Below are 26,702 nucleotides of genomic sequence, written 5' to 3'. Positions count from 1 at the left end.
AACCAACAACAACCAACAACAACCGGCAACAACCGACAGCAACAACCAATAACAACATCAACAACCACGACGATAACGACGACATTAACCGACAACAACATCAACAATGACGACGACGATAACGACGACAACCACAACAGTGTCCGGTAATGTGTGGTAGAGAATTGCAGTAAGCCAGTCTGTGTACAGTTGAACATGTATAATAATAATAAAACACATTTCGCATAGTCGAGCACTAAATAAAGAAATTCAGTGTTTTTTCCCACTTCTGTCTTGTGAGCATCATCAGCAAGGTGTAGTAGCTGCTGATACTGATTTGTCCTCGAGTGTCGAGCTGCACAGTTTCTTCCAGTCTGTCTTGTCCTCTGCATGTTGCCCGCACCTGGAAAGGTCTTCCATGGTCTTCATGGGCACACCCAGCTTATTCAACTGAGCGACCAGACTTGTGGCTAGTGTCAGCCTTGGCCGCTCACCAGGTGCTTTGTTGTCCTTGTCCAAATAGCCGCTCATGGCTACTTAGGGTGGCGTGTCCGTGTCCATCTGTAACACATGACTGGTCATTCGTAGTCGCCTACATGCAACTGTGTCATGTATTACTACAAGAACTCAACCAAGTCCTCAGCAGTCATGGAGTAGCGGCAGATTGGGCAAGTTGGGCTGGGGGCAGAACTGATCCACTCCTTCATACAGTGGAAGTGAAATTCATGACCGCACTCCAACTTGGATAGAGGACGGTCCAGGGTATCCTGACAAATCACACAAATGGGCTCATGACTTATTGCTGACGAGTCTACCTTAGTAGGCACTACATTGATGTACTGCAGCTCCATGAGGTGTATTGCCTGGTCTTGATGGTGGCTACCGTAACACACCCCGTTGAGGTACCACTGATAGATACCCTCCTCCTCCTGAGAGATGAAAGCAGGTCCATCTTCCCTATGCCGAAGGTTGTATCGGTACCACTCCCGTACACGATTGTTACCTTCCCTGCGTATCACCGCTGGCGCATTCTCCCTGTGGAGCCTTCCGTGGTGATACCACCGTAGAATACAGCATGTGGCGTCACAATAACTGACTGCAGGACCGCCGGCTCTATGACGGACACCGTTGAGGTAGTACTCGATGCTACCCCGTCCTATCCAAGCAGGTTCATTAACGCGATGAAGGCGACCTCCATAGCACCAGGCGGACACTCCCCTACTATCAACAAGAGCTGGTCCGTCCTCCCGATGGAGTCTACCATCGACGTGCCAAATTTCTTGCTGCGCGTTTTGATCTGCCAACTCCACAACAGTTCTTATTGGCGTCCGTCTTTCTATTAGTAAAGGACCCGTGGTGAGAGACCACGACCGGTCGTCCAAGTCTACGCGAATGTATCAGCCATATCTATTTACTGAGAATAATGTAACAACTCCTCCACAAACGCTTCTACAACTGACGTCTTCTTCATCCTGGTTTTTTCCTCTTGGTGGTTTTGGATAAGAGTTGAAAAGTCCAAAAGGTCAACTGATGACCTTTGCGTTACTTGGTATGATTGGGTTTTAGCGGATGATGTCGGTATGCAGCTGGGGAGCGAATTCGACAGGAAGAAGGTAAAGGTCTTGCTTTGCGGTTCACACCTTCACTTCAGTATCATTACAGTCCAAATGGCTTTCACTTGTCACTGTAGCGTTCGAATGTCAGGGGTAATACCCCTATTCCAGCACCTGAGGCGGTGTGTCAAGCGCCGCCTCTTTCTCATAATATATTGTGACAAATGGTAAGTGTGCAGTGCTCCTAGCTCTCTCCCCCAACAAAAGAGCTCTATGACACTGTGCTTTCTGCGGTTTCTTTCGTTTTTACAGTGGAGAAAGGCTGGTGGGAGGCCCAGCCGTGGCCGCACACCTGGCGGGTGCGGCCCATCTAACCCGTTACTGGGAGGGCCGGCAGGTCGGGCTGCTGTTGCAGTCCGACTACCGCGTACCGGGACGCCGTGGAGCGTATTAGGACCCTGTAAGTAAGCACTGCTCTGTCTACATGTATACTTATCCCCCTCGTTATAGCGATACTTACTTGTTTCGTATCCTCTTGTCTTACCCTGCTTCCGTATTCGTGACACTAATAGTGTTTGTGTGCGCTCATGCTTGGTTTTACAGATGATGATGATGACATGAAGGTCTGGAGCTGCCGTCTTCGGGATGTGCCATTTGTTTCAAAATTATTTGTAAGTACTTGTAACAGGCGTAGTGTAGTAACTGTGTGTGTAGTGTAGTAACAGTACAGTCGTAATGTGTTTTGTGATGGTCCTGTGCAGTCGTAATGTGTTGGGCTACTGAAGTACACTGCATGAAGGGGTATGTGTGGGTGCTTCGACACAATCTCGTGCTTCCTAAACCCTAGATACGTGTATAGCACTATAACCTAGATGTGTGTGTGTGTGTGTGTGTGTCCGCGCATGCATGCGTGTGCGTGCATTGTGTTCTCTTCTACAGACTCATCCAAGTCCATTTAAATAAAAGTGTATTATAGTAAACAGTATTGTGTTTTGTTACAGTGAATATGTGGGGGATGGTGGATATGCCTTAGTGTGACTGGATACCCGCGGGTTGTGACTCTTTGCTGGTCACTCTGGATTCTCCAGTATGGATTCGGTGCAGTGCAGAGGGGATTTGCGGTGCGTAGCAACACTGCTTCACTGTGACACCCCTTCAATAATTGTTTTGATGCATGATACTCCGGGCGTAGCCGGTTGATTCTTACTGTATCCCGATCAAAATAGAAGTATGCATCTAATGCACCTGCATGGATAGTAGGCATTTCCCAAATCGGCCGGCCGAAAAATTCGCCGAAAAAAGTGGTTTTGAAGAAATCACCCATCTTTTCGCCGAATTTTCAAATTTCGCATGTTGAATTCGCCGAAAATCGATGTTTCAGTGCTTCAACAGAGTGTGTGTAAATGTACATGACGTAATGGGAACGGTGACTTCAAGTACTACGTTGAGCCGTATTCTGATCTTGGGGCTCATAATATGGCCGAATTTGACCATTCTCTTAACCGATCGAAAAGCCGATTACAATGCTCTGCGGGGCAACTTGTCAATCAGTGCACCTCTACGATGTGTGAATAAAACGAATGCAAGGAACGTGAACTTGTTTGCTGCACATCTACGAAGTGCGAATCAGGGAGTAGTATAATGACACGTGTACTAGTACACCTTGTGTTGCACTGCGTCTTTTCCACACGCATAGGACCACTGAAGGTCACACGCTCCGCGTTCGTATGCACGCATGCGCAATATGTCATTCACTGCATGCAATGCACATCTACGATGTGCAAATCAGGGAATAGTACGTATTTTACTACTCCACGGTGCGAATGCACCGAACGTGCACAAGTGCACGTTCGCCACCTTTGGCGAAAAGAACCTTAAGGATGACATTTATGGCATGCCAGGGGTCAAAGGTCAAACTCTGGGGGGTCCCGGGGCCAGACCCAGCACGACCAACACAGTGTGCCTTATTTGGCCCAAAGGTCAAAGGTCAAAAAGTGGCCCAGAACCTGCCCCGCACTTACTACTCAGGTAACACGGTTTGTTTGTAGAAATAACGCACTTTTTCAATCTCCCTTGTCACAGTTGGCCATGTTGTTTTCGGTTCTGCAACCTCCAGATGCGTCCTGTAATTGTTCCAAACCTTTGATGACATAACTCTAGTTCAGTTAGTTGCTCCGACCTCCGCTGATGAGACATACCAAGGTCAAACCAGCCAGATGTACAGTGATTGAGTTACAGCACGGTATAGATTTTATATATTTTTATATTTTTATACTATCATTCGCAAACCCAACTCGTAAAATAAATAATTATGTGGACAAAAACAAACAGCTACGGAGTAGGGGCTTCACTTGGCAGCAGTGATGGTGAGGTGCCAGGGGCTCCACCGACCAAAGGTCTCATTCCTGTGTAGGTCAGAATGAACTGGTTGGTTGTGTTTATTTGAATTCGCAAACCGAACGGACTGAACATGTCCAATGACAAGGAAGCGAATGAAGTCCAAATAACCCAGGAATGGGGACACAGATGAAAAGAAAATATGGGAACTGGAGATTATCATATACAGTGTTACATGAACATGGAATTGGAAAACAGAGGTCAGCAGTAGACATGGTCGGTTTCAAGTCACCCAAACATTACGAGGACATTGCAGTTTCATGACGACTACGTAGCTAAAGATTGGGCAAGCACCTTTATGTAAACTGGTTGCATGGCCGAACGAACGCAATTTCAAAGCGTTTCGACCGCGTTTCCACCCATTGAAGTAAATTGCATGCTGGGAATGAGGGAAGTTCGGTCAAAGCTCAAATTGTAGAGAAGTATCGCATCAAACTACTTGGCCACACGCGAGTGTGTATTTATGATTTTTTGATATCTTTGTGTGTTTTTCCCATCACAGGTCTGGGCGGATGCAAACGGCAGAGCGGGGTTTCAGCTGACACAAGCAGAACCCGGGTAGTGACTGCCAACGTTGACAATACTTCATTCCGAACTGTTTGCAATATGTCCGTGGACGGTGGCGGATGGCTAGTTGTTTTGAGGTCGCTCGGAACTGACTCTAACTTCTGGAACCGTGATTGGGCAGCCTATAAAAACGGGTTTGGAGACCTGAACGGGAAATTCTGGCTGGGAAACGACCGGATACATAAACTGACGCAAAGCCAGAAGTACGAAGTTCGCATTGATCTCGCAACACCAACTGCTACTCATTTCGTCAAGTACAATTGGATGAGAGTTGGAAGCGAAGACGAACTATATCGTCTAACAGTCAGTCGTACGGTAGAGTCGTCCTTCACTATTCGAGCGGGACATGGTCTGGAGTATCACGAACTGCCGTTCACCACTCATGATCGGGACAATGATAGAAGTCATGGAAACTGCGCCACTCGACAAAAAATTGGATGGTGGTATGGAATGTGTTACCTTGTTTTGCATGACAGACAATTCTCCCCAGCCTTGCGGGGGCTGACATTCTTCGAGATGAAAGTGAGGCCCAGATTGATTTGAGTCTTTCTCATATTGTGATAATTAGTATTTCATCTCCCTTTCCCCTCGCCCACTCTCGTATCATCTGAGCCTCTATCTCTTTTCGCCCCGATTTATGGTATATCACTCATAAATCAAACAATCCATGTGCTCTCTCTCGCTGCTGCTGCTGCTGCTGATCGTGATAAGTGTGTGCATCATTTTAGTTAGGGTTGGTTCACATAAGCAAAATCGGCGCCGCAAGACATCGGCGGTGAGCCAGCTCCCGATCCGTTGCGCATACGGTTCGAGTACCAAATCTACTACAAAGTAGTACAGAATGTGCCCAAATGCTACGACAGGTTTGCCAATTGAAGCTTGAATTCTTTGTTTCTTCAGTAGTTCAAGGTCTTTCGGTGATGGCCACTCGGTGCTACTTTTACTGGAGATCATGAAAATACTTCTACACATTTTATTGCAGTCTAGTAAGCGATTGTGTCGAAATTATGCTTGCAAACGTTGGTGAAGTCACAAGAACTTTGTATTTGTATTTGTATTTATATCATTATCTCATGGCACATCATGATGACGGCCAATAAAACTGAGACAAGGGTGAAAGCCAACCACAGCAGTAAAACAGATAAAAGAATACAAATAAGAGGCAAAGAAGGCAAAGGAGGAGACAAACCAGCAGGATATACATGAAACCTATAATTGAGCAGAGATTTTAGCAACAAAATTAGCCATCGACGTGCTGGTCTTGGCCTGCGTTGGTAATGTTGCCCAAAACACATAGCCAGCAAAGATCGGGGATCTAGTGAATAGGGTGGAGGCAGCGCGTGGGAGACTGAGTGAGTTCCGGGTGTTCCGTGTTTCGGAGAACCAATTATAAGCCTGCATATGCAAGGGTATTTTATTTAGTAATATTTTATGTATGAGAACACAGAGGTGATACTTATGTCGAGTGGAAAGGGGACTGATCTTGGCAATTTCGTAAAGACTAGCGGAGGGAAAGCGACGATCTTTGCTAAATAAGATTTTAAGGAGCATGCGGTTATGGGTTTCTAGCTTGTTCAATACAGTAGAAGTTATACCACACCAAGCAGTATCACAGTAGTCAAGTAAGGGCAATATATAGCAACGATATAACAAGCGTTTGCAAGAAAGAGGAAGATGTCTACAGTGGGCTTGAAGAGCCCCAAGGATGGAGCTTGTGCGCTTGCAGACATACTGCACATGGGGTGACCACGACAATTTAGAGTCAATAATAACGCCAAGATGCTTATGCTCTTCAACAATGCGAATAGCAACACTTGAAGAAGGAAAACAAAGTGGCAGGGAAGGGGGAGAAGGGGAAATGTACATAGCTGCCGTTTTATCAACGTTTGGCTGCAACTTCCAATCATGCATCCAGGTTATAACTTTCCCAATGCTATCTTGCATGGCTTCGTGCAGGCGTATAGGGCAAGCATTGGAGCAAAGCAGAGCTGTGTCGTCAGCGAAAAGGCTGACACCAGGGGCAGTATCGGGGAGGTCATTAATATACAGGAGAAATAGCAGTGGCCCAAGGATTGAACCCTGGGGGACTCCAGAAGTAACGGGTAAAGGCTCCGATAACACAGTTGAGAGGCGTACAAGCTGATGTCGGTTAGAGAGATACGATGAGAGCCAGCCGATAGCCTTGCCATCAATGCGATATACTGTTCGCAGCTTAGCTAAGAGACCCCTGTGCCAAACAGTGTCGAAGGCCTTTGCGAGATCGAAGAAAACTAAACCAACATGGTTATGGGCGTTCCGGGCGGTGTGGATGTCTTGCACGAGGCGGGTAACCTGGTACCTGGTGGAGTCACCCCGACAAAAGCCCGACTGTGCTGGCGAAAGTGAAATGCGAACATGATCATAAATGATGTCATATACAACACGTTCGCACACTTTTGATAAAGTAGAGAGCAATGAGATAGGGCGATAGTTGCTGGGGGTGGTGCGTGGTCCTCTATTTTTGTAGGTGGCCACGACTACCGCAGATTTCCACATGGCTGGGAATTTCCCTTCACGAAATGACATATTCAAGATAATTGACACAGGATAGGCAACAGACGGAGCAAGAGCTCTCCAAACTTCGTTGGTAATTCCGTCTTGACCAGGGGACTTGCCAGTTTTCAGATTACGGAGATATTTCCTCACTTGGGCTGTACCAGTCGACAATGATAGGAGGGACGCAGGTATTGAGGGTGAAGGGGTGAGTGGTGGTATAGGCCACGTAGGGTCGTCAGGAAGTCCAAACGACGTAAACTGCGTGTTCAATATGTCTGCTATGTCTGCGGGATCTGTTGCTACCGTGCCGTCTGAAGCTGTCATTGATCGGATCGGCTCCCGACTACAGTTCTTACGGAGATGGTGGAGAAATTGATGGAGACTAGGGCGATCATGGGAAGACAGGGTGGCATGAACCGACTGTACATACTGACGATGGAGGGTACGTGACAAACATTTCACTTCGTTACGCTTGCGCTTAAAGGCAATGAAGTTTTCACTGGTTGGATACTTCCTATAAATGCTATACAAATCTCGCTTCAGTTTCACAGCACACTTGAGGTCCGGAGTGATCCAGGGTCGGGATGCATCCCGCATAGTAGGACGAGGCCTAATGTAGTCTCCTGTCCGCGGAATAACTTTGTAAGGCAACAGATGACGATGGAATGCTGACTGTAGTAAAGCATCAAACAGGACAATGGCATCATCAACATCAGAATGCCGATGAAGTAATGACCAGTCCAACCTAGACAAGTCTTCATTCACAACCTGCCAGACACGGGTAGGCACTTGTTTATACCTGTACTGAGCCTGGGGATGGAGGGACGATTTAGCAGTCGCTTGTGGTGTCGAGCACGATGCATAGTTGAGCGTACAAACAACCTGCAGATGATCAGATGTGCCAAGAGGAGCTGCGTGGTCGACTGAGAGGACATGTTGGGGTTTGTTGGTTACCAACAAGTCAAGACATGAGTTGCCACCCGCTGATGAAGTGTATGTTGGGAAACTCACTAGTTGTTGGAGCCCAAGCATTGAAAAAACTGTCTGTAGGTTGGTACTGGCTGTAGAGGTGGAGTCAGAAGAGCACCAATCATTATGTTTGGCATTAAAATCCCCCATCAGGAAGAAGTCACACTCGTCATAGCAAGAGGACTGTATAGCATCGACCAGCATATCCGAGAAGAAGGACAATTGTTCCGCCGTTTGGGAAGGGGGTCGATACATGCAACATACAAGAATAGGGTTAGGGGTGCATTGAGACTTAACTTCCACCCAGGTAGATTCACAGCCCTGACGCTGCAGGTCGGGTCTGTGGAGAATATGTTGAAAAGCATCAGTCCGGACAAGCACCGCGACACCACCATATCCTCTAGTGAAAGAGTGTGCATTTCTGTTCTCGTGTGCTGGTCTGTCTCTTCTGAAACAGGAATAGCCCGGTACATGCACGGAAACAGATGGGCACAGCCAGGTCTCCGTGAGGCAAACAATACTTGGCTTAGTGCTCTCCAGAACAATCGAAAGTTCAGCTAATTTATTGACGAGAGACCGACAATTCATGGTTATCAGCGTTAGGTCGGATTCTGATCTGGGGTAGAATGGGGTTTTTTTTATTTTATTTATTTTTATTACAAAGCACTGGCCAGCAACATAAAAGGGGAGGTAGACAAAAGTGGACAAGCGAACTTTGACAACACAGAGGAGCGTGGCATGCGTGCCGATGAGGTAGGTCAACCTCCCCCGACCTAGTGGTCTCGGGTTCAACAGTTGGTCTACGCATCAGGAAGGGGAAATGGACAGAGAAAGGGAGAATGAGCATGAGGAGCTTCCCAGGAGAGGAAGAGTGAGAGAGAGAGAGAGAGAGAGAGAGAGAGAGAGAGAGAGAGAGAGACAGAAAATGATAATAATAGAGACAACCGGTTATTCTCAGTGCTGGTGGACTTCAGTGGCCCATAGCCAAGCGGGGTAGCATGCAAGTTGAGGGAAGACATAGACAACATGATTATGACGAGGAACTATCACCACCACGTTCAGTCACATTGGTACCGTCGGCAAAGCGCCACTTACGGACGGTGTGGCTACTTGTTGCCGGCCAAAATCCTGCACTGAGTATTTTGCCTTCATCCGTCGCTAGGACAGTCAGTCGTGCATATGCTGTGCCAAAGGTCCGGGATTCGCTAATACTGCAATTGAGCACCTCAACCTCACGGTCCTTGCACCAGTCAGTAATTGCGTTAGCGCTACACTCCATGTGGACATTGCCCACGTAGAACACAGATTTCGCGACTTTTTCTACGCCTGTAACTTGTGTAAGGATGTTGGGGTTAGCTGGGGCCACAGGCTTCACGTACCGGGACGTGACCCGACGCCGTACAACTTCGGCCCAGCCATCCGAACTGCTTCCCGTATTTTCACTTGTACTAGTTGTAGCCAATGTTGATCTGGTTGGTGCAGCCGGTGGTGTTTCAGTGCGTGATGAGGTCTGGTGTACATGTGTCGATGTTTGGGAAGTGCGAGTACGGTTGGTAGAGTGTGCGTTGGGGGGAGTACGAGTCCGAGTGACGGTTTCCCTCACCCCAGCCCCTGTACTACCTGAACTAGCTACACTACTGTACGTTGTACTCGGGGTTGTAGATTGTGCAATCAGGTTTGGACTCCCGCCTTCCTCAAGGTGTATCATCTTCGCCACGAGGCCATCAATGGTTGCTTTCATTTCTCTAACTTCCCTATCCCTGTCCTCCCCGAGGGATACCATTTCCACAGTTAATGCAGTGATAGTCGAGGACAGTGCACTGATAGAGCTCACTAGCGCTGGCATACCTGATTTGCCGATGTCCATGGCGCGAAGTTGAAGTACAAGGTCAGGTCGGGCCAACGAGTCCACACCTGCAAGTCCTGACTTTTTGGCCAAGTCACGAATCTCCCCATATCCAGCAGCAAGGCCAGGTCCATATTTGAGTTCTCCACCATATTAGGGCTGGGACTAGTTCCAGGCCCACCTATACTTACAAAAGTGGCCGAAAGGCTATTCCATAGATGGAAAGGCAGGAGCTAAAAACTTGCTTCCTACTCCTACGACTTTTTTTGTACCATTTAAAACTTGCCAATGTATCCATCATATTTTCTATTTGTTTCAATTGTATTTGTCTCAGAAGTTGCACAATGGTCAAGCAGATCATCCGAGAAGGACGGGCTGGTATGCTGACTTATTTGCCACCTTGAATAGACTACAAGAATGGCGAACGGACCTCCTCTCTAGCTTCAATTTAGGAAAATTTAGGACAAGTGTTGCTTTGATATTTTGACAAAGTCTGGCTCCCGGCAGCCGGCGATCACCGGCGCGAACGGTTCACAAACCACTTTTGGTCAAAATTGTACGGGATCGGCGCCGGGGCAGATCGCAAGAGTTGGGCACTAGGGAGGTTCTGCTATACGTGAAACGTAGAGAAATCACGTAGTGAGCAGGTGTCTGGGTTAGAGTCTACGGCTTCGCGTGTTTTGGCTCCAGATTTCTACGCGGAGATGGGGTTCTCTACGTTGTGGCACACGCAGAGAAAATGCGTACGGATTTGCTGGGTACCGATCAACTGCATGCAGAAAACTGCCAAATATGGAAGGGGAAATTCCCAGTACACATTCCACGTGACCATGTTGACTTCTCTAGGTGAAACGTAGAGCAGAACTGCATTTCTTTACGTTACGGGAACGCGAAGAAAGTTCGCGTGAATCTTTGCGTCGCGTTCCCAAAACGTAGAGCAGAACCTCCAACTTTGCCGGCGGTCCCTTGCGATATTTTACCGTATGATTTTGTTACGACTGCACTGGTTCACACAATCGCAATGCGCCGGGAGAGGTTGCAATAAGCCCACCGCCGGTGACTCCCGGCGCGTACCGGCGAAATGTGAACCAACCCTTAATGCGGTTAGTCTTTTCTCTTTTCTTCGTTTGCTTCTGCTGCCTTACGACACATTTGGCGCCCATGCGACCAGAATGGTTGTGGAATAAACATGTACATACAATGTTTGTCATGAAGACACTGTATGCTTGTACTAACTAACGCCGACAGCAGAGGTCGAGTTTGTTGACTTGCCTCACCAGCACTTGCTTCATCTTGGAATCCCTACTCTCGCCGATATAATTACTTCGAAGTATTTTTTTTTGTGGGGGTTAGGGGGGGGGGGGGGCGGATCTCCCATTATTTTCACTTGAGTAATTTGTATATTCAGTAAAACGCAAACAAACAAGAAGCCCTGCAACGCTAGTTTGCTAGGACACGGACCGAGCTGACAATGTAATTGAAAATTGAACCACAAAATGCTGTTAGAATGCAAAATATCTAAAGCACACAAATTGAGCTGAATTTACATAGGAAAGGTGTTTGCTCCCCATACCAGAGCTCGCGGTTTTCCACCAACTTGACTTGACACTTGACTGACACACGACTGCCATCCAGCGCACACCAGAAGTCTATCGAACCTTCGACCTGGCAAACCTGCAAGGAAGCACCACTCCCTGCTCGATACATAGTTTTTCGGGGAATTCACCCCTCATCAGATGAAATCTGAAGAGCATCATTTATTTTTGTTTTCAAGGCCAAACCACCACCAGGATACAAGCTTGCACAGGCGCTCCATATTCAGGGCGGCAAACACCACGTGAACACCAGATAGCAGTGTGCGTCAGTGTCGCTCCAAGACAATGTCAATGATTATTCCAAGGCACTTAGCGGTGGTAGTGACCAAGAGCTTTTCATTACTACATCAAACATCTGGTATATTGAAATCAGTGCCATGAGGTTGGGTCTTCTTAGCGTTGTAGTATTAGGCCGGTATGTACAAGCCACTGAGAAATCGCAGTCACAGCTTCGTATGGTGCTATGAAGATACGATCAAAATTTCACTGTTGCTGCTCATCGCTGCCTCGCCTCTTCCGTGGGTGCCCGCAACTCTAACTTCTGACATGCATCAGTTTGCCATGATCCTGACGACTGTCTAAGATGCTCATTGAAACTCGGAGTAGTAACATGAAGAGACTACTTCAAGTAATTATAATTATACCCAATTTATTTCGCCAGGAACTTAACACAATTCACCTTCGGCAGCCTGTATGAAGACGTTTCCAATTCTCCTCTGATGAATTCCCAACATCATAATGGAACGAAACAAGACTTGTCAGGAGCAACTTCTAGCTCTTGTAGAGTCTGGTCTCGTCCGGTCAAAAAATATCTACCACGATGTGTTTTGTATGCGATCGTGAGCTAAAGGTGTTGGAAGGTTCAAACTTCAAATGTTTCTTTCTCCCTTTCAGTCTCGTACTCCCTTTCAGTCTTCAAGTGTGACGCGCCATATATATAATATTGACACTTTTGTAGACATTTGAACGACATAAACAAGAAATGTTATTCTTTTTGAACGACATAAACGAGAAATGTTGTTCTTTTTGAACGACATAAACAAGAAATGTTGTTCTTTTTGAAAGAGCGGGTTTGGGACCGAGGTACTACAGTTATAGGCGTACTGGTACGCCGCAGTTCCTACTCACTTGCAAAGAAACACTACTACGGATCAAGCGGGTCTCTTCAGGAGAGGCGGACTCACACCCCAATATTAGTATCAACTTTCCTGTGTCTCACGAGGGAGAGGAAGACGAAGTGAATACAGCAGTGGCCATCCTGGCCGAAGAGAGTAAAAAAACAAAAAAAAACAGGAAACACAAGAACGGTGAAACCCTTACCAACAAATTTCAAGTTCATAGCCTTGTTCTGTCACTGCCATGCCACGAAGATACTGAGTACTCGTATTCTAGGCAGAATAAAGTTCCAAGTGATAACAGATGACGCGCCCGCCAAACTCTGAAGATATCATGAAAATAGATGGGCATTAGCTGCAGTTATTATGTACAATGTAGATCAGGCTCTCTGGGTATTCTAGCAGACGTCTGGATTTCGTTCCTAGTGATCGAGGAGGTGGTGCGTTGCAGTGCTGATACCTTGTTGCCTGCTAACTGTTATCAAATAATTGTGCACGGAATCGGCACAGCTTCCGCAACATCATGCCTTGAGAGATTAGCGCAGCTGGTGAACACGTTGAAACCACACGACCTCTCGGAATCGCGTTCTGCGGACCAGTAGCAACATCTGCTCGTCTTCTGTCTCAGATGAATTATGTCGGAACACACTCCATGCGTTTCATTCGTTATCTGCATCATGACGGAAAGGACAAACACAACCAATTTGAATTCACGTGTTTCAATGCTTCAGATATACAAGATCTGATGTCGTTTAGCTGTACTGTACTCTAAGATTTCCTGCGATGAATATGCAAACACTGGCAGTGCGTACCCAGTTACTGAGTGAGCACCAGGATCAGAATTGGTAAGAGCAATGCACCATTGACCATTGGACGCCCATCGCCAGAGGCGATGATAGCGATGCTACAGCAGAAGCCATAGCAGCTTGTGCTGGGATTGCACCATTCAACAGCTTGCAAGGCTGAAGAATTGACCGCCACTATTCAGCCTGGTCTACACCACACAGCTATGAAGTGGCTTTTTCTGGCCAGTGAATCCCTACTTTTTGGTCTTTTTTCTTTTTTTTTCACACACACATCACACCACATACTCCGGCATGCACTGGCTGTTGGTAACCACCCAGGAGAATGAAAGAAAAGTCAGGAGGAGTCTGAGAAAGAGAAGAAAGACGTGTGTGACCATAATCGTCGGGAATCGAACCCGCAACCTATCGATTGGAAATCGCTGCACATACCACTGCACCATATGGCACACACACACACACACACACACACACACACACACACACACACACACACACACACACACACACACACACACACACACACACACACACACACACACACACGCACACACACACACACACACACACACATACATACACACACATACACACACACATACACACACACGCACACACACACACACATACACACACACACACACACACGGTGGAATGCCTACCGGACTCCTCAAGGAATGGCTCTTGTAAGTCGACTGGCAAGAAGCAGCTCATCTCCTTCACTCGGAGCCTGTACAGAGGGTTGCCCTGGATGACGTTCAAGAACTTGACGAACGACTGCACGCCATTCGGTCGTATGTAGATGAGGTAGGTGTCGTTGTGAGCCAGTGATCCTCGCCTGCTCTCCACGGACACGAGCGAGGCGACCATGAACAATGTGAGCATTCCATGGGCTTGCGAGTGGGCACGGAGCGTGCCAGACGGCAGGGACAGAATCCAGGCGTGGAAACGCATGTCGAAGCCTTCATGCTGCCACGGATCCACTAAGCGATAAGCACAGAAATAGCAATAGTTCGAGAAGTTTCAAATTGTTAGCTTAGTGATTGACAATTGCAGCAATTTGCACAGGATAAGTTGAAGCCATGTCACTCGGCTGAGCTTCACGCTCCCTCATATAGTGTCGCATTGCGTACAAAGCAATGAAAACAAACGCAGGACAGAGCTGCTAGCATTGGACAGGTATACCACGGGAAAATGCATGGCGAAACAGATTTCACACCCCAAATATTTGAAATTAGCTCGACGGGTGGTTAAATTCGACTAAAATCAGACTTTTTGAAAAAGCCAGCAGGACTCTACTAAGTGTCCGATCTGAATGAACGTAAGACCAGAGCGTACATGAATGCGTAGTGATCTCCTCCACAGAAAATGTCTCCCAATGCTGTAGAGAGCAAGCTGTTTCGGCCATAAAGGCCTGATGAGTACAGCTACGAGGTTTGAGCAAGAGTACTCTAACTACGAAATTTAGCATTCAATGCGTGATACAGCAGCACTAGAGCAGCCTACCGAGAGTGCTCAACAAGACGAAAGCCGAGGAGCGTAATACCCAATGCTGTGGACAGCAAGCTGTTTTGGCCATAAAAGGCTCATCAGTACAGCTACGAGCAAGCCGAGCTACTACTACTAGCAAGAGTACATCTACTCTTGCTACTAGCCATGGTGCAAAGGAGGCACTACAGGCATTAGGATAGTTCGTGGCTCTAGCGCCAGAGTGCTAAAACTACCAAAAGTAGCGGGCAATGCGTGATACAGCACCACTAGAGCAGCCTACCGCGAGTGCTCAACAAGACGAAAGCTGAGGAGCATGATACCCAATGAAAACGTCTCCACGCATTCACTTAGCGTTATGCAGCTACTAGTAAGTCATTTTCAGGCCTTTCAACATGTACATGACTGTATACATGTACCTGCACAATCATGTACGAGTATGTACATACCCGGTTTGTTTGAGTCATCCATCTGCAGCGTTTGGACACCAGTGTCCGGGTGCAACTTGAACATGCGTTCTTCCATCTCCACGCGTAATGCTCTATAGCCCATGTGTTCCAGTGCGCGGAGTAGGCGCTGGAACGACTCAGCAGGCTCACTCAGAGCCTCCATTCTGCCGCTCGCCGGGCCATCATGACCGTCAGTTGCCCCGGCACCATCGACTACCTAGAGAACATACAGTAGTCAGGACACGAGTACTTGAAGAAATAATTCATTTTCTATTCTTATAGTAACACTCCTAGGTTCGGAGCAGTATTCATTTAAGTAAAACTGTCTCAGCATGTAAGAACAATTACTAACACAAGTATTATCTCCTCAGAATAAACTGGCACTGGGACACTCATAGCATACCGGTACATGTAATCGAGTAAGAGGGTGCAGTGTCCTACTCTGCTTGGACCTAAACCTCTCCTCACAGACAGTCTCCTCTTGAATTTATAAGTCTGACAGTGTTCACATCAATACTCAACTCATTCTTTTGTTCACTGAGCAATACAATCTTTTTATTTTCTTTCTTCTTTTCTGTTTTATTTTCAACTTAATCCTCCCTACCCGAATTCCCTTTGGTGCGTCCATGGAGCTATGAAGCCGAGACCTCTCGTCGTCTGAGCTTAATGGGCCCCACCACCACACTCCATTATTCACCCCAGTGTCTGGAGATACGTGGATTTTGAAGAGAGAAAAAACCAAAAAACCATTCGAATCGACTACCTTCGTGAAGGTGCGTGCGTACTCCAGGCACCTCTGATTGTGCACGAGTGCACCAGCCGACTGCACTGTGCGAAGGTCCACATACTGGCTATTGTCCAGCAGACCTTGTGATTGCGTGGAGAGGCGCAGTAACTCCGGATCAATGCAGAGAATGCGATCGCGATAGTGACCAAGATAGCAGGGATGTAGCCAGGGGTCATCTGCAGAGAAGAACGGGCAAGCACAAACAGCAAACACTGGAGTCACAGTGGTGCGTTGTGAAAATGTACTGAACAGTGCAAAAAATACACGCGAAAATTATTATACAAATAATCTACGTGTAAACACATGCAGGTCGTGTGAGGACGTCAGAACTGATACCGGGACCTGGAGGAATACACGTGCTATGCATAGGATGTTCAGATCAGGAATCCTCTCACCTGCTGTCAGTATGGTATGAGCGGCATGTGGTTCTTCCTTCCTGGCATCAAAGAGATAGATAGATAGATAGAGATAGAGAGAGAGAGGGGGAAACAGAGAGAGAGAGAGAGAGAGAGAGAGAGAGAGAGAGAGAGAGAGAGAGATAGAGCGAGAGAGAGAAACACATAGAAACAGAGAGATAGAGAGAGAGAGAAACACAAGGAGGGAGGGTGAGAGAGAGCCGGCGAAAATGAGGGAGAGAGAGAGGAAAAGAGATGAGGAGATAGAAAGGCCGAGAGAAAGAGAGATTTGAAGCAATAATGATCATCACGAATGAACACCTTTAATTTCCATTGCTAAATATAATTACATTGTATCAAAGCTCCGATAGCAACCAATGAAACTATTAATTTTGCCATAGACGCACAATGTCCATACACTTCTTATGTGTGAACGGAATGAAAAAAACTTACCTTGCATCACTGCTGAGTCCATTGACATCCTTAGCACTTTCCCTCGCCTCCAAAATGGTGGTTAGTTGCTCCAATCCAATCTGAAGAAAGGAGGTAAGATTGGATCAGGAAACGGGTTAACGGAAGAAGTAGTGATTTCAAAACTACACAATTATATTTCTACACTCCTGGAGATGTATAGCCTATCCTTTGGCAAAATACAATAGGCTTTTAGTGCGTCTGATCAATGTGTACTTTCCCCAGAAATTGAAAGTCTTTAAAAGAAGCATATCCCAGGTTAAAGTATAAGAATTCACATGGAAATGAGTTATGAAGCAACTAGCAACTATCCACCACTGCAACAAGAGTTACAAGATAATAAAACATTTTAAAATATCCTAGATTGAAGTTGAAGACACCACTGCAGCTGTACTTATGGTTGATAAATATGATGGTAAAGACACGACATGCAATATGGCGGTAAACACACGCCTGCCCACACACGCTCTCTAGGCTGCAAAGATTGGTAAGGTTTTTAAGACGCTAAGCTTGGCCTTGTGAAAAACGATTTAAGCCCCTCCGTCACTCCATACTGCCCTTTCTTGCGCTCGTTAAAAAGGAGGAGTGTCCTTGCTGGTGTTGTTAATGTGGGTGACCCCAGTCAAGAGCGCATTGTGGAATGGTGGAGTGTGTCAAATTGGTAAGGTCTTAGTACGAATTCAGATTCGCATAATTATTCCTGTCCATATTTGTTTGTTTGTGTATGTGTATGTGTGTGCGCGCGCGTGTGTTTGTATGCGTGTGTGTGTGTGTGTGTGTGTGCGTCTGTGCGCACCAGAGTGCGTTACAATGAGCGTTGTATGGCCTGGCCCGGAACTGCAGGCCTGTATGTAGAGCGTATAGGATCATGTGCCCTTACCTGCGAATACTTGGGCTGTTTTATGTGCCGCGTCCACCAGACGTCTCTGGGCTGAAATGATGGATAGAGTCTGCAAAGATCTGCAGCTTCAGCATCCTTACTAAACACACTGCCGTGCACATCCACCTTCAAACGGTCATTGGTGCTCAGTCCAGTCGCCTCCACCAGCTGCAGAACACTATGGATTCCGGTCTTCGTTGTGGCATCGCCTGAGGTAATGACAATCCTCTTAGGCGGAAGATGTCGGCTGCTTTCAGGATCTTCTTTCAGAGCACCAGTGAGCCTGTCCATGACGGAATACAATGCGTTGTCATCAAGGTGAAAGAAGCTGCATCCTAGTTCAAATTCCTGGAGCGTACTGTGTCTGGCTACAACTGAGGCGAGGTCGGAAGCCATGCCACCACCAGGTTTTGACAGTTTAGAGCCGAACACGGCGAACTGACGCAAGCTGCTGTTCTGCTCGAGAGCCTTGCAGAGCTGATGACTGTATCCGCTGACGTCGGAACACGAGCGAAAGTTCACGCGGATAGAGAGATGGTCGATATGGTGTGTTCCTGCGATAAGTTCGCATGTTGGCTGCCATAGCGACTCTGTGACTTTCCCAATGGCCAGCCGCTGAATGTAGCTATTTGTTTTGATGGCTTCAGTGAGACTGCGAAACACCAGTGGTTCCATCTTGGCTTTTTGGATTCGCAGGACCTTAAGCGACGCCATAGACGAGAGAACGGCTCTAAGGAGATCAATTTCTTCCTGTGAGAATATGTAAGTATTTTCACAGGTTAGTTCGAGATCACTTAGGAAGCTGAAGACGCCCGTGAAACTTGACAAGAAGCGGCAGAAAGCTCGGTCCTCTCCCTGATACGTGTGCAGGCGAATCCGCAGGTCCGTGCAGTTTCCTTGGTAGAGCAGCAAAGTCTCGAAGATATCACTAGCGGAGATGGAATGGGTTCTGCCAATTGGGAGGTCCATTATGGTTGTAAACAGGCCATCGGCTAGTTGGAGCAAAACCAGGGCATCTGACGCTCCTACATCCTGTAACTTCAGTGTGGAGTGCTCAGTCGGAAGCCTGATCCAGTTGTCATTGAAATTGGCGATAGATTTGGCCACGACACTCAGGGGCGTTTCTGCCTGTTGACGCGCCCTTTGCTGATCATCCTGTGCTGTGGCTTGATGGGCCTCACTGAGCATCTTGAAGAGGATCATAGACAAGTTGGTCCGGTAGCGTCCACCAGAGAGACGGGTACTACTGCTGGCGGATTCCTGCTTCGCATACATTTCCGTCATCATAGCGTGAAAGATTGCAACGTGTTGCGTGGGTGTTGCCATACCTGCTATGTACACCAACAGATACGTAAACTGGTCACCCAGGTTGGTGGCACGTACGACAGTGGAGAAACATTTGTTGAAGGCACTTAGCCCGTCCTCCTCTTCGAACTGGCGAATGACGTGATATGCACAGAGCAGCTCTTGGACAGTGAGGTGAACAAACTGCCGCATCGCAAGCGATTGTCCAGCTCTAGTGTCATCAAATGTCAGGGTTAGGCAGGAGAGGAGTGACTCAAACTCTACGCTGACATCAGCAGCGAGCCCGCTCCATGGCGAGTCGTCTCCAGCGTCTTCCACCACCATTGCTCTCTCAGCGGTCATCCTGTAGGCGAATGCAGCCATCTCTTGCATGGCTTTCTGCTGTGGACCGCGTAGGTGAGCGAACTGGGAGAACTGTCGCGAACCACCCGGACCACTGCGTAGATCACGTTTCAGCAACGCCATGACGAGCAGCTGGAGCAGCTTCGTGGCGCAGTGTGGCAAGCTGGACGGATCCGCTCTGGGCATGGCGTGTACGCACAGCGTGGCCATAAAGGGAAGATAGGTGAGGCGTCCCACGTGCAATGAGTCCAGGTTACGCAGGAATACTGTGAGATTGCGACGCATTGACAACCAGTCAGGACCGTAGTGCAGAGAGCCGTAGCGCTCGAAGAAGTCCGCGCGCGACACCTGGTCGAATCCGCGCAGCGAGAGGTATCGATCGATGTCGCCCACCTCCCACAGCCAGTGTATGGTTGGACAGGGCCTAGCCGTGAGTAATAGTAGATAGTACGGTGAGATGTCCTCCAGGTCTCTTGTGATTAGCCGGTAGAGTACGCTGTCCATGATGCAGCCCTCATCTATGCCTACAGGCAGAAAGAAAGTTGGAGAAAGAGGCAAATAATAATAATAATAATTATCACGTTATTTGAGGAGCAATCAAGTGTCCTATAACAACATAATTATTCAAAAATGCATGTCATATAATCACCACCACCACGGTCTTTACCTTTACACTGCAACTTCAATAGATATTACACGCAAGTTGTTGGCCGTGGGTCTTCATCAGAGACGTAATTATCGTTCAAGGTTTCTGTCATGAAAAAACATCTCCAGGAAAGGAGTGGGCATGGGTAAGATAAGGGTTAAACTAATAATTTACCCCTTGTCTTACTCGTGCCCACTCCAATTTAAGCAGCACTGCGAAGGTCAATAAGTTTCTGACTGCATTTTCAAGCGGCGTGAAGCGCCCTACAGGATTCTGAAAATTTCGTTGGGCTTCCAAAACATGGGGCAAAGTATCCTCCAGCACTGCGAGGATATAGCAATTTTCACTGTCCACTACATCAAGGCAAGAAACAGTCAAGAAATGCGATATCTGAGCACAAAACCAATTTGAACCTGACAAAAATGGGTCCTCTAAAGGTGTTTTCATACCACACTTGTCCTTACCGTCAATAACAAACAACACCTTCTCCCAGTCAGCGTTGTGACGAAGGAACTTCATCACTGTTCCAATATCGTCATCGTCCAGTTCTCGCGCTGAACTCCGGAGCAGCTCTTCCAGACTCTGCGCGCGTGTGGAGGCCACCCGATCCTTGGCCACTCCACGCAGTCGCTCGTGAACGCTACGCACGGTGATAATGAACACCAGTACGGTGTTCTTCAGCGTCTCTCCGTCAATCCACTGCAACGGTAGCTTCTTAGTCACCGCCATTGTTTTACCACTTCCTGCTGGGCCTACCAAAGCGACGGTATGGACGGGACACGACGCGCAGCTAGATTCATTTGCTGGTGCAAAAATGTCCGACAATGCAACACGCTCGACACGATCTTTTGCATTGCCTAACCGGAGAAAGAGAGCCTCCTCGCTATGCGAACTATTGGCAGTTTTCGAAACTTTCTTCACTTCTCGCTGCTGCACGATGGTCAAGTTAACGTACAAGTCCCGTACATCCAGCTTTGGCGCTCTGGCATCCTGAAGCAGCTTAACGTAGACATTGTCTAGATACTTTTTGCCCAGTTTAGCACGCAAATCCGACAGTGCTTTTTCGTTTGACATCTTGGCAAGCAGTCTGGAGCTCATAGTGAAAGAGCGGTGAAATGGCGATTCCCTGAGCAATTTTATAGACTCGTGATAACGCTATGGTCACCAGGAGGCTTCTTGAGCAGCAGCTCCCCTTGATAACACTGTAGCTTACCTGCGCGAATTTTAACCGGCATCTATCAACATTCGCTTTAGTGAAACAAAGTGTGGTATTATGCTGATACAGAATTTTCGAGAAATTATCCCTTAGCGTCAGTTCTGCTAAAGTGCTAAATGTGAAATTTGGCTGCAGTCGCGTGAATTGTGGACGCTCGCCAAACGCAGACCATGCCAAGGCAAAATGCTGAGTTTCCGCCGGAGACGTGCGCATGTTATCCAACTGGACTGAACACTTCCGGAGGGTACTGAAAAAAAATCCGTGTTTGTTCTAGGATTGTGCGCACGTTCGCGAGGTCGTGTTGCAGACTGAACTTACAGAAGAAATTATTCACATTGTACAAGTCATACCGACTTGTACGTTGGAGCACTCCTGCAAGATTAAATCTCGCTTTGGAAAATGTATATTTCATTCCTATCAGGTTCGGTTTCATTTTCTCTCTGTTGCGCTGATGAGTCCACAAAGGACGAAACTGGTCTTTTTCTTCTCTACATGATCCACACATCTCCAGACACTTGGGTGAATAATGGAATGTGGCGGTGGGGCCCATTAACCTCAGCTGGCCAGATGTCTCGGCTCCAAAGCACGATGGATATCGTCTATCTATAGCTTGACTACACATCAGACATGTACAAACAAGACCGGTCTAGGAAGCTCGAGGTAGAGTGCTCAATGTACGAATGTACAGAGCAGTATCTAACACAGCCTTTCGCCTCTGTTGTGTGTGTCATACATGATTGTACATGTGGGTTGCCATGCTGATAGGGCCGACAGGATCGTATCCAGATGGCCAGAACACATCTGGTTATCAGACCAACATTGCCTGTCGTGCAGTTGGGTGTCATGCAGGGTCTGAAACACAAAGTCATGATATGCATGTACCTCCATTTAAGAACCAACTCTGCCGTATCCATCATGCATGAGGGAAGTCAATTGTTTTCCATAATCGATTTTCATGTCATTATCATCAGTGGGAATATCGTGACTGAATACCATCAAGTACAAATACTTACCATACTGATGAAATGAGGAGTCAAACAGTGGCGTCCAATGAACCTGGACAGGATGCAGACGTGACCGAGGTCGAGCAGGAGGATGGAGCCGAGGAAGAGTCGGAGATTGTCACGGATGAGGGATCGGAGGGTGACGTAGATGATGGTGCTGCGGATGATGGTGATGGTAAGTTGGATGGAGATGATGATCGTCAGAAGCTGTGTTTTTGCATTTTTATATCACCCTAAGTGTTTGGAAGTGTACGATGATTTTTGTTTTTCTGTGTTGTGTCGTGCACGGTAACCTCGTCAGTTGAAGGTTCTTGAAGCTGTGTGTATTCGTTTGCGTAAGCCTGTGCTCTGTAAACAAAAGAAGCATGTTGTTGCGCTGAAATTGTTTTGGTAAGTTCTTCCTCTGTTTTTTTCCATAGTTTGTTTCTCCCATCGCTTAGGAGCTGCATCTGCGCCTTGATCCAAGAGGGTGGTGGCGTTCCTGCGGATGCGGAAAACTGGGCCTTTGGCCGAGTCTCATGCGAACCGTGAATTTTTTTGTTTTTTGTTTCTCTCACTTCACAGTTGTTGCATTCGATTATGGAAAACAATTGACTTCGTTGCCGCGTGATGGTTACGGCAGATTTGGTTCTTTTTATTGCTCTATCAAAATTTGCTCGCAGTGGACATAGTTTGATGCGCTACCCATGATATCAAGCGAATGGCCGAGGGCCCTCTTGATTGGTGTGAGTTGCCAGGATGATGCAAGCCAGATAATGATTGATCGAAGAAGGATAGATTTACCATCACTGTGGATAAGAGTCATACTGTAGCTCAGTTGGTTAGAGCATTGCTCGCGAATAGCAAGGTCCCTGGTTCGAGTCCTGGTGGTGTGACTGATGATTTTTTCTTTCTTTCATATCTGGCTTGCAAGTGTTGAGTTTCGGGGAGAAAAGAGCAGTACGTGGCATGCAGCCTCTAATTTCCTAAAATTGTTACATCCATAAATAAACACAAAAATGGTACAGAGCACAACGCATCATTCTTTGTACTAAAAGTTACCTTTTAAATTCTTTGTTGCCATCTTCAATAGGTCCGTCAAATAGTAATAATAGGTTTTTTAATCGACCTGACAAGACGACACGACGCTTTCAGACCACAGCACGAACAGTTCTCCAGCCACACTCCACGAAAGCAAGTAGTAATACTCCGGACAAGTCTTGTTTCGTTCCATAAAGATGACGGAGAACCTGCAAGCCTCGTGTGTTCTCGTCCGGTCAAATGAAAAACCTATTACTAAAAGTTGTCTGATGATTGCCTATGGGCATGAAACTAATAGTTACAACGAATGATGCGTGGTACTCTATGCCCTGTGTAAGATAGCTCTTCTCGAACGAATAGTGAGCATTCTACCGCGTCGGAGGACTCTCATTTGTAAACAACAATACTAGTAATATTTAGGATTGCTGCCGAGCCAATCTCACAGTCACCGTTGAATTGCCAGGTTCCTTTGGCTTGGTTACTTTGAGTTTGTAGTTAAAAAAATAAGAGAAAATCGGGAGCCCGCCGCACATCTAATCCAAGAACATAATATTCCCTCTTTAGTTGAAGATTGGTCATGTGAATAATGCTATCATTATGTCTACAAAATCTGGTATCTCAGCTTCATTTAGGGAGCAAACACAACATGCAGTGTACCCATACACAAAATTCACGGTTTGCCTTAGACTCGCCTGGAGGCCGAGGTTTCCGCATCCGTAGGAACGCCACCACCCTCAGATACCAACAATCCCATTTGCTGCATCCACCCTTCCCTCGTGACAGGCCACGAGTTCCCAATTAACTGTCGGCTGCAGCACGGCTGGAAAAATCCTTCCGCTTCCCAGCAGGACTTGAACCTGGTATCCTCTGTGTCTCACTCATAGTCTTAGACCATCCCACTATGCTTGAATGCACCTGTGTACACAAAGGTCCAGTGGAATTCGTGAATTATTTATCTCAACTCCGAGTTTCTTGCTATAAGCAATCATAAGTAGGCTGAATCCGGAAGATATACTGGGCTAACGTTATGAGCATATCCATTTGAGAAAGTGATACCCCTGGAAGCATTGGTAGGGAAGTGTTGCTAGAAAGGATCTGCGCGACGGGTTGGTGGATGACAGGAATGTTGCAATGATTAGAGTGATGGTTGGTAGTATACCTTGGGGACCTATATATAATAATAAGAGTGCTTACTGATCACCACTCCATACAGACAGCAAATGAATTAGTAAACTTTACATCACTAGTCATTAATTTACACAAGCCAGGGACTTCTGCACAGGTTAAAATCTATACCTTACCCGTAACCCTGGTAGTAGAGAAGAAATAAACTTCTTCTCTACTACCAGGGTTACGGGTAAGGTATAGATTTTAACCTGTGCAGAAGTCCCTGGCTTGTGTTAATTAATGACCAGTGATGTAAAGTTTACTAATTCATTTGCTGTCTGTATGGAGTGGTGATCAGTAAGCACTCTTATTGCGCAATCTGACGTGCATAATGCACTGCTGATGCAAATGGGGTTCAAAATTCAGAAAATATAATGCATGTGGAGGACATCGAGAACGTAATGGTACGGTCTGCAGACGGTCTTTGGTCAAGCCGAACATGCATCCTCTGAGTCTTGGCCCAATCACCGTGAAAGCTCATAGGTACATGACAATGCACTATGTTTTCTGCAAGGTACGAATGAAACGCTAACGGACAGAGCTCCCAGAGAGCCGTCACTGACATGGCCAATCCACAGTCCATGTGGCAGCCGTCACGTGTGTCACATGACTATTACATCCAGTGCAAGCATGCGCCGTGGCGTGATCGGCATACATACATCTATTACGTACAGTAAATCACTCCAGACCATAGGCCTCATGTGTGGCAGGCTTCTAGACCCTTAGGATTCCAACGCCATGGAGGCCGCAGGTGATGCTCACAACATCAGCCGCGCCGGACACATGAAGGGATCCCACACGCAATCCAGCTCAGCCTTGAGCCACTTCTTACTGCGATGGAAAAAAACTTTGAACGCACTTACAGCTGTCGCCTGCGAGATTAGTGAGGTGAAATCGAAGTGTGTTCTCCGCTGATTAGATTGTCGTAGTTCGGTTTTCTATACACCTTCTCCAGGTCGAGGGGAAGTTTAGATCAATACTTTTAGCGCCAGGAGTATATCATTGCAGCAATGGCGATACTTCCGCACTGCTTCATGTCACTATTGTTACTGGCGATGACTGGAACTGGGGCGTATGCGGACCTGCGTGGGGAACGAAGCCCTGCTAACATTACCAGCAATTCCGGACAGTCGAGGAGCGGTGAGTACATGTAACTATGCCCAAATCGTACCTCACTGTGCAAGTCTTGAAGGTGAACTCGTCGTGCATCATTTTTCTAACAAAGACATATCCAGATTGCTGCTGTCTCTCCATTGAATCGCATGGACTTTGTACTGAAGCTCCTCTGGAAAGTGCATTTTAAGGACAAGAAATGATTACCGTGGTGTTTCTTTTCGGGGGCACCTGTTTGATGACTGATAAGTCTCGCTCTCTCTATTATAGCTTTCAAGCGTTGCATTTATACTGTAAAATGAAGGGGAGGGGAGGGTACAAGGTGTTCCCCTAGGCCCTGTAAATCTGTAAGCGATTAGATGTTGCCCTGTGTTATACGTATTCATCGCTAGGACTGTTGTTAAATCCTTGTACAACACAGGAACCTGTATGGTCACGTGGATCAAACTACATGATCCGACAATGTCTGATGCCGAGGCCCAAGTGAAACAAGACGTACTGGAAAGCCACTCAGCGCCAATGGACGAAACAAACACCGCCAGCCAGCGAGTTGTTCTCTTCTCGTTTCTATTCGGCGGCGTTTCTAAAGCAAGGAGTTTTATTCAATGTCTGAGTAAGTTATTCGGCGTGTGCTCGTCACCAATTACAGGTCCAAATAGAGATCTACATATGGGAGACTTCAAGCTATTATTCTAATAATTAAACTTATACCATGGAACTGTACTGAAATAATCGCTGTGCTGGTATGTTCTTTCTATCTCTGTGGTCGTCACAGTGGCTCGACACAGAAACTTTTCCACTCCAGGGCAATGTTGTAAGATAGCAGTGACTAGAACAAAGGGAGTGCTCTTTGAAAGCTGTAGAGTGAGTTCCAACCCAAAAATTCGTGCCATCAACCCAACCCCTATTGAAATGTCCATGATAGTTTAGCAATACGGTCAGTTACACTCAAAACGTGAAACGTGCACTAAATGATTGTGTATCGCCTTGCTATGTGACTAACGTTGTGTCAGAGCATAAAGAAGTCTTCTAGGAACGGAGTACCCTGCTGGCCATTATC

At 46.9% G+C, this 26,702-nt stretch overlaps 2 protein-coding genes across 4 annotated transcripts in view; one reads left to right on the top strand and one right to left on the bottom strand.

Annotated features, from left to right (window-relative positions):
• Nucleotides 1–26,702, top strand: part of LOC135825753 (fibroleukin-like) — a 53,342-nt gene that overhangs the window by 17,959 nt on the left and 8,681 nt on the right. Inside the window, exons 1-2 of one of the 2 annotated variants that reach the window (XM_065338376.1) lie at nt 25,393–25,669; nt 26,064–26,255. In XM_065338376.1, the coding sequence (XP_065194448.1) occupies nt 25,540–25,669; nt 26,064–26,255 (322 nt within the window). In that variant the 5' untranslated portion in view covers nt 25,393–25,539. Of the gene's footprint in view, nt 1–25,392; nt 25,670–26,063; nt 26,256–26,702 lie in introns of those variants that run through there. The other variant, XM_065338377.1, reaches the window with a different exon arrangement.
• LOC135826100 (uncharacterized) lies at nt 12,511–20,905 on the bottom strand. 2 transcript variants are annotated; one of them, XR_010555214.1, is made up of 8 exons: nt 20,587–20,905; nt 17,830–20,000; nt 16,932–17,011; nt 16,479–16,519; nt 16,060–16,259; nt 15,297–15,513; nt 14,022–14,197; nt 12,511–13,226 (listed from the first exon to the last, which is right to left on the bottom strand). XR_010555214.1 is itself a non-coding variant. In XM_065338737.1 (8 exons), exons 1-8 carry the CDS (start codon nt 20,849–20,851, stop codon nt 13,216–13,218), a joined length of 3,306 nt encoding a protein of 1,101 aa, XP_065194809.1. In that variant the 5' UTR covers nt 20,852–20,905; the 3' UTR covers nt 12,511–13,215. The 2 variants fall into 2 exon arrangements, 1 of the variants encoding a protein (XP_065194809.1); XM_065338737.1 differs by having other exon boundaries at nt 14,022–14,342.

The sequence above is a fragment of the Sycon ciliatum genome, chromosome 10, assembly GCF_964019385.1.
Source record: "Sycon ciliatum chromosome 10, ocSycCili1.1, whole genome shotgun sequence".
NCBI lineage: Eukaryota > Metazoa > Porifera > Calcarea > Leucosolenida > Sycettidae > Sycon > Sycon ciliatum.
The sequence above is the reverse complement of the archived record's forward strand: the minus strand, read 5'-3'. Positions and strand labels throughout refer to the sequence as shown.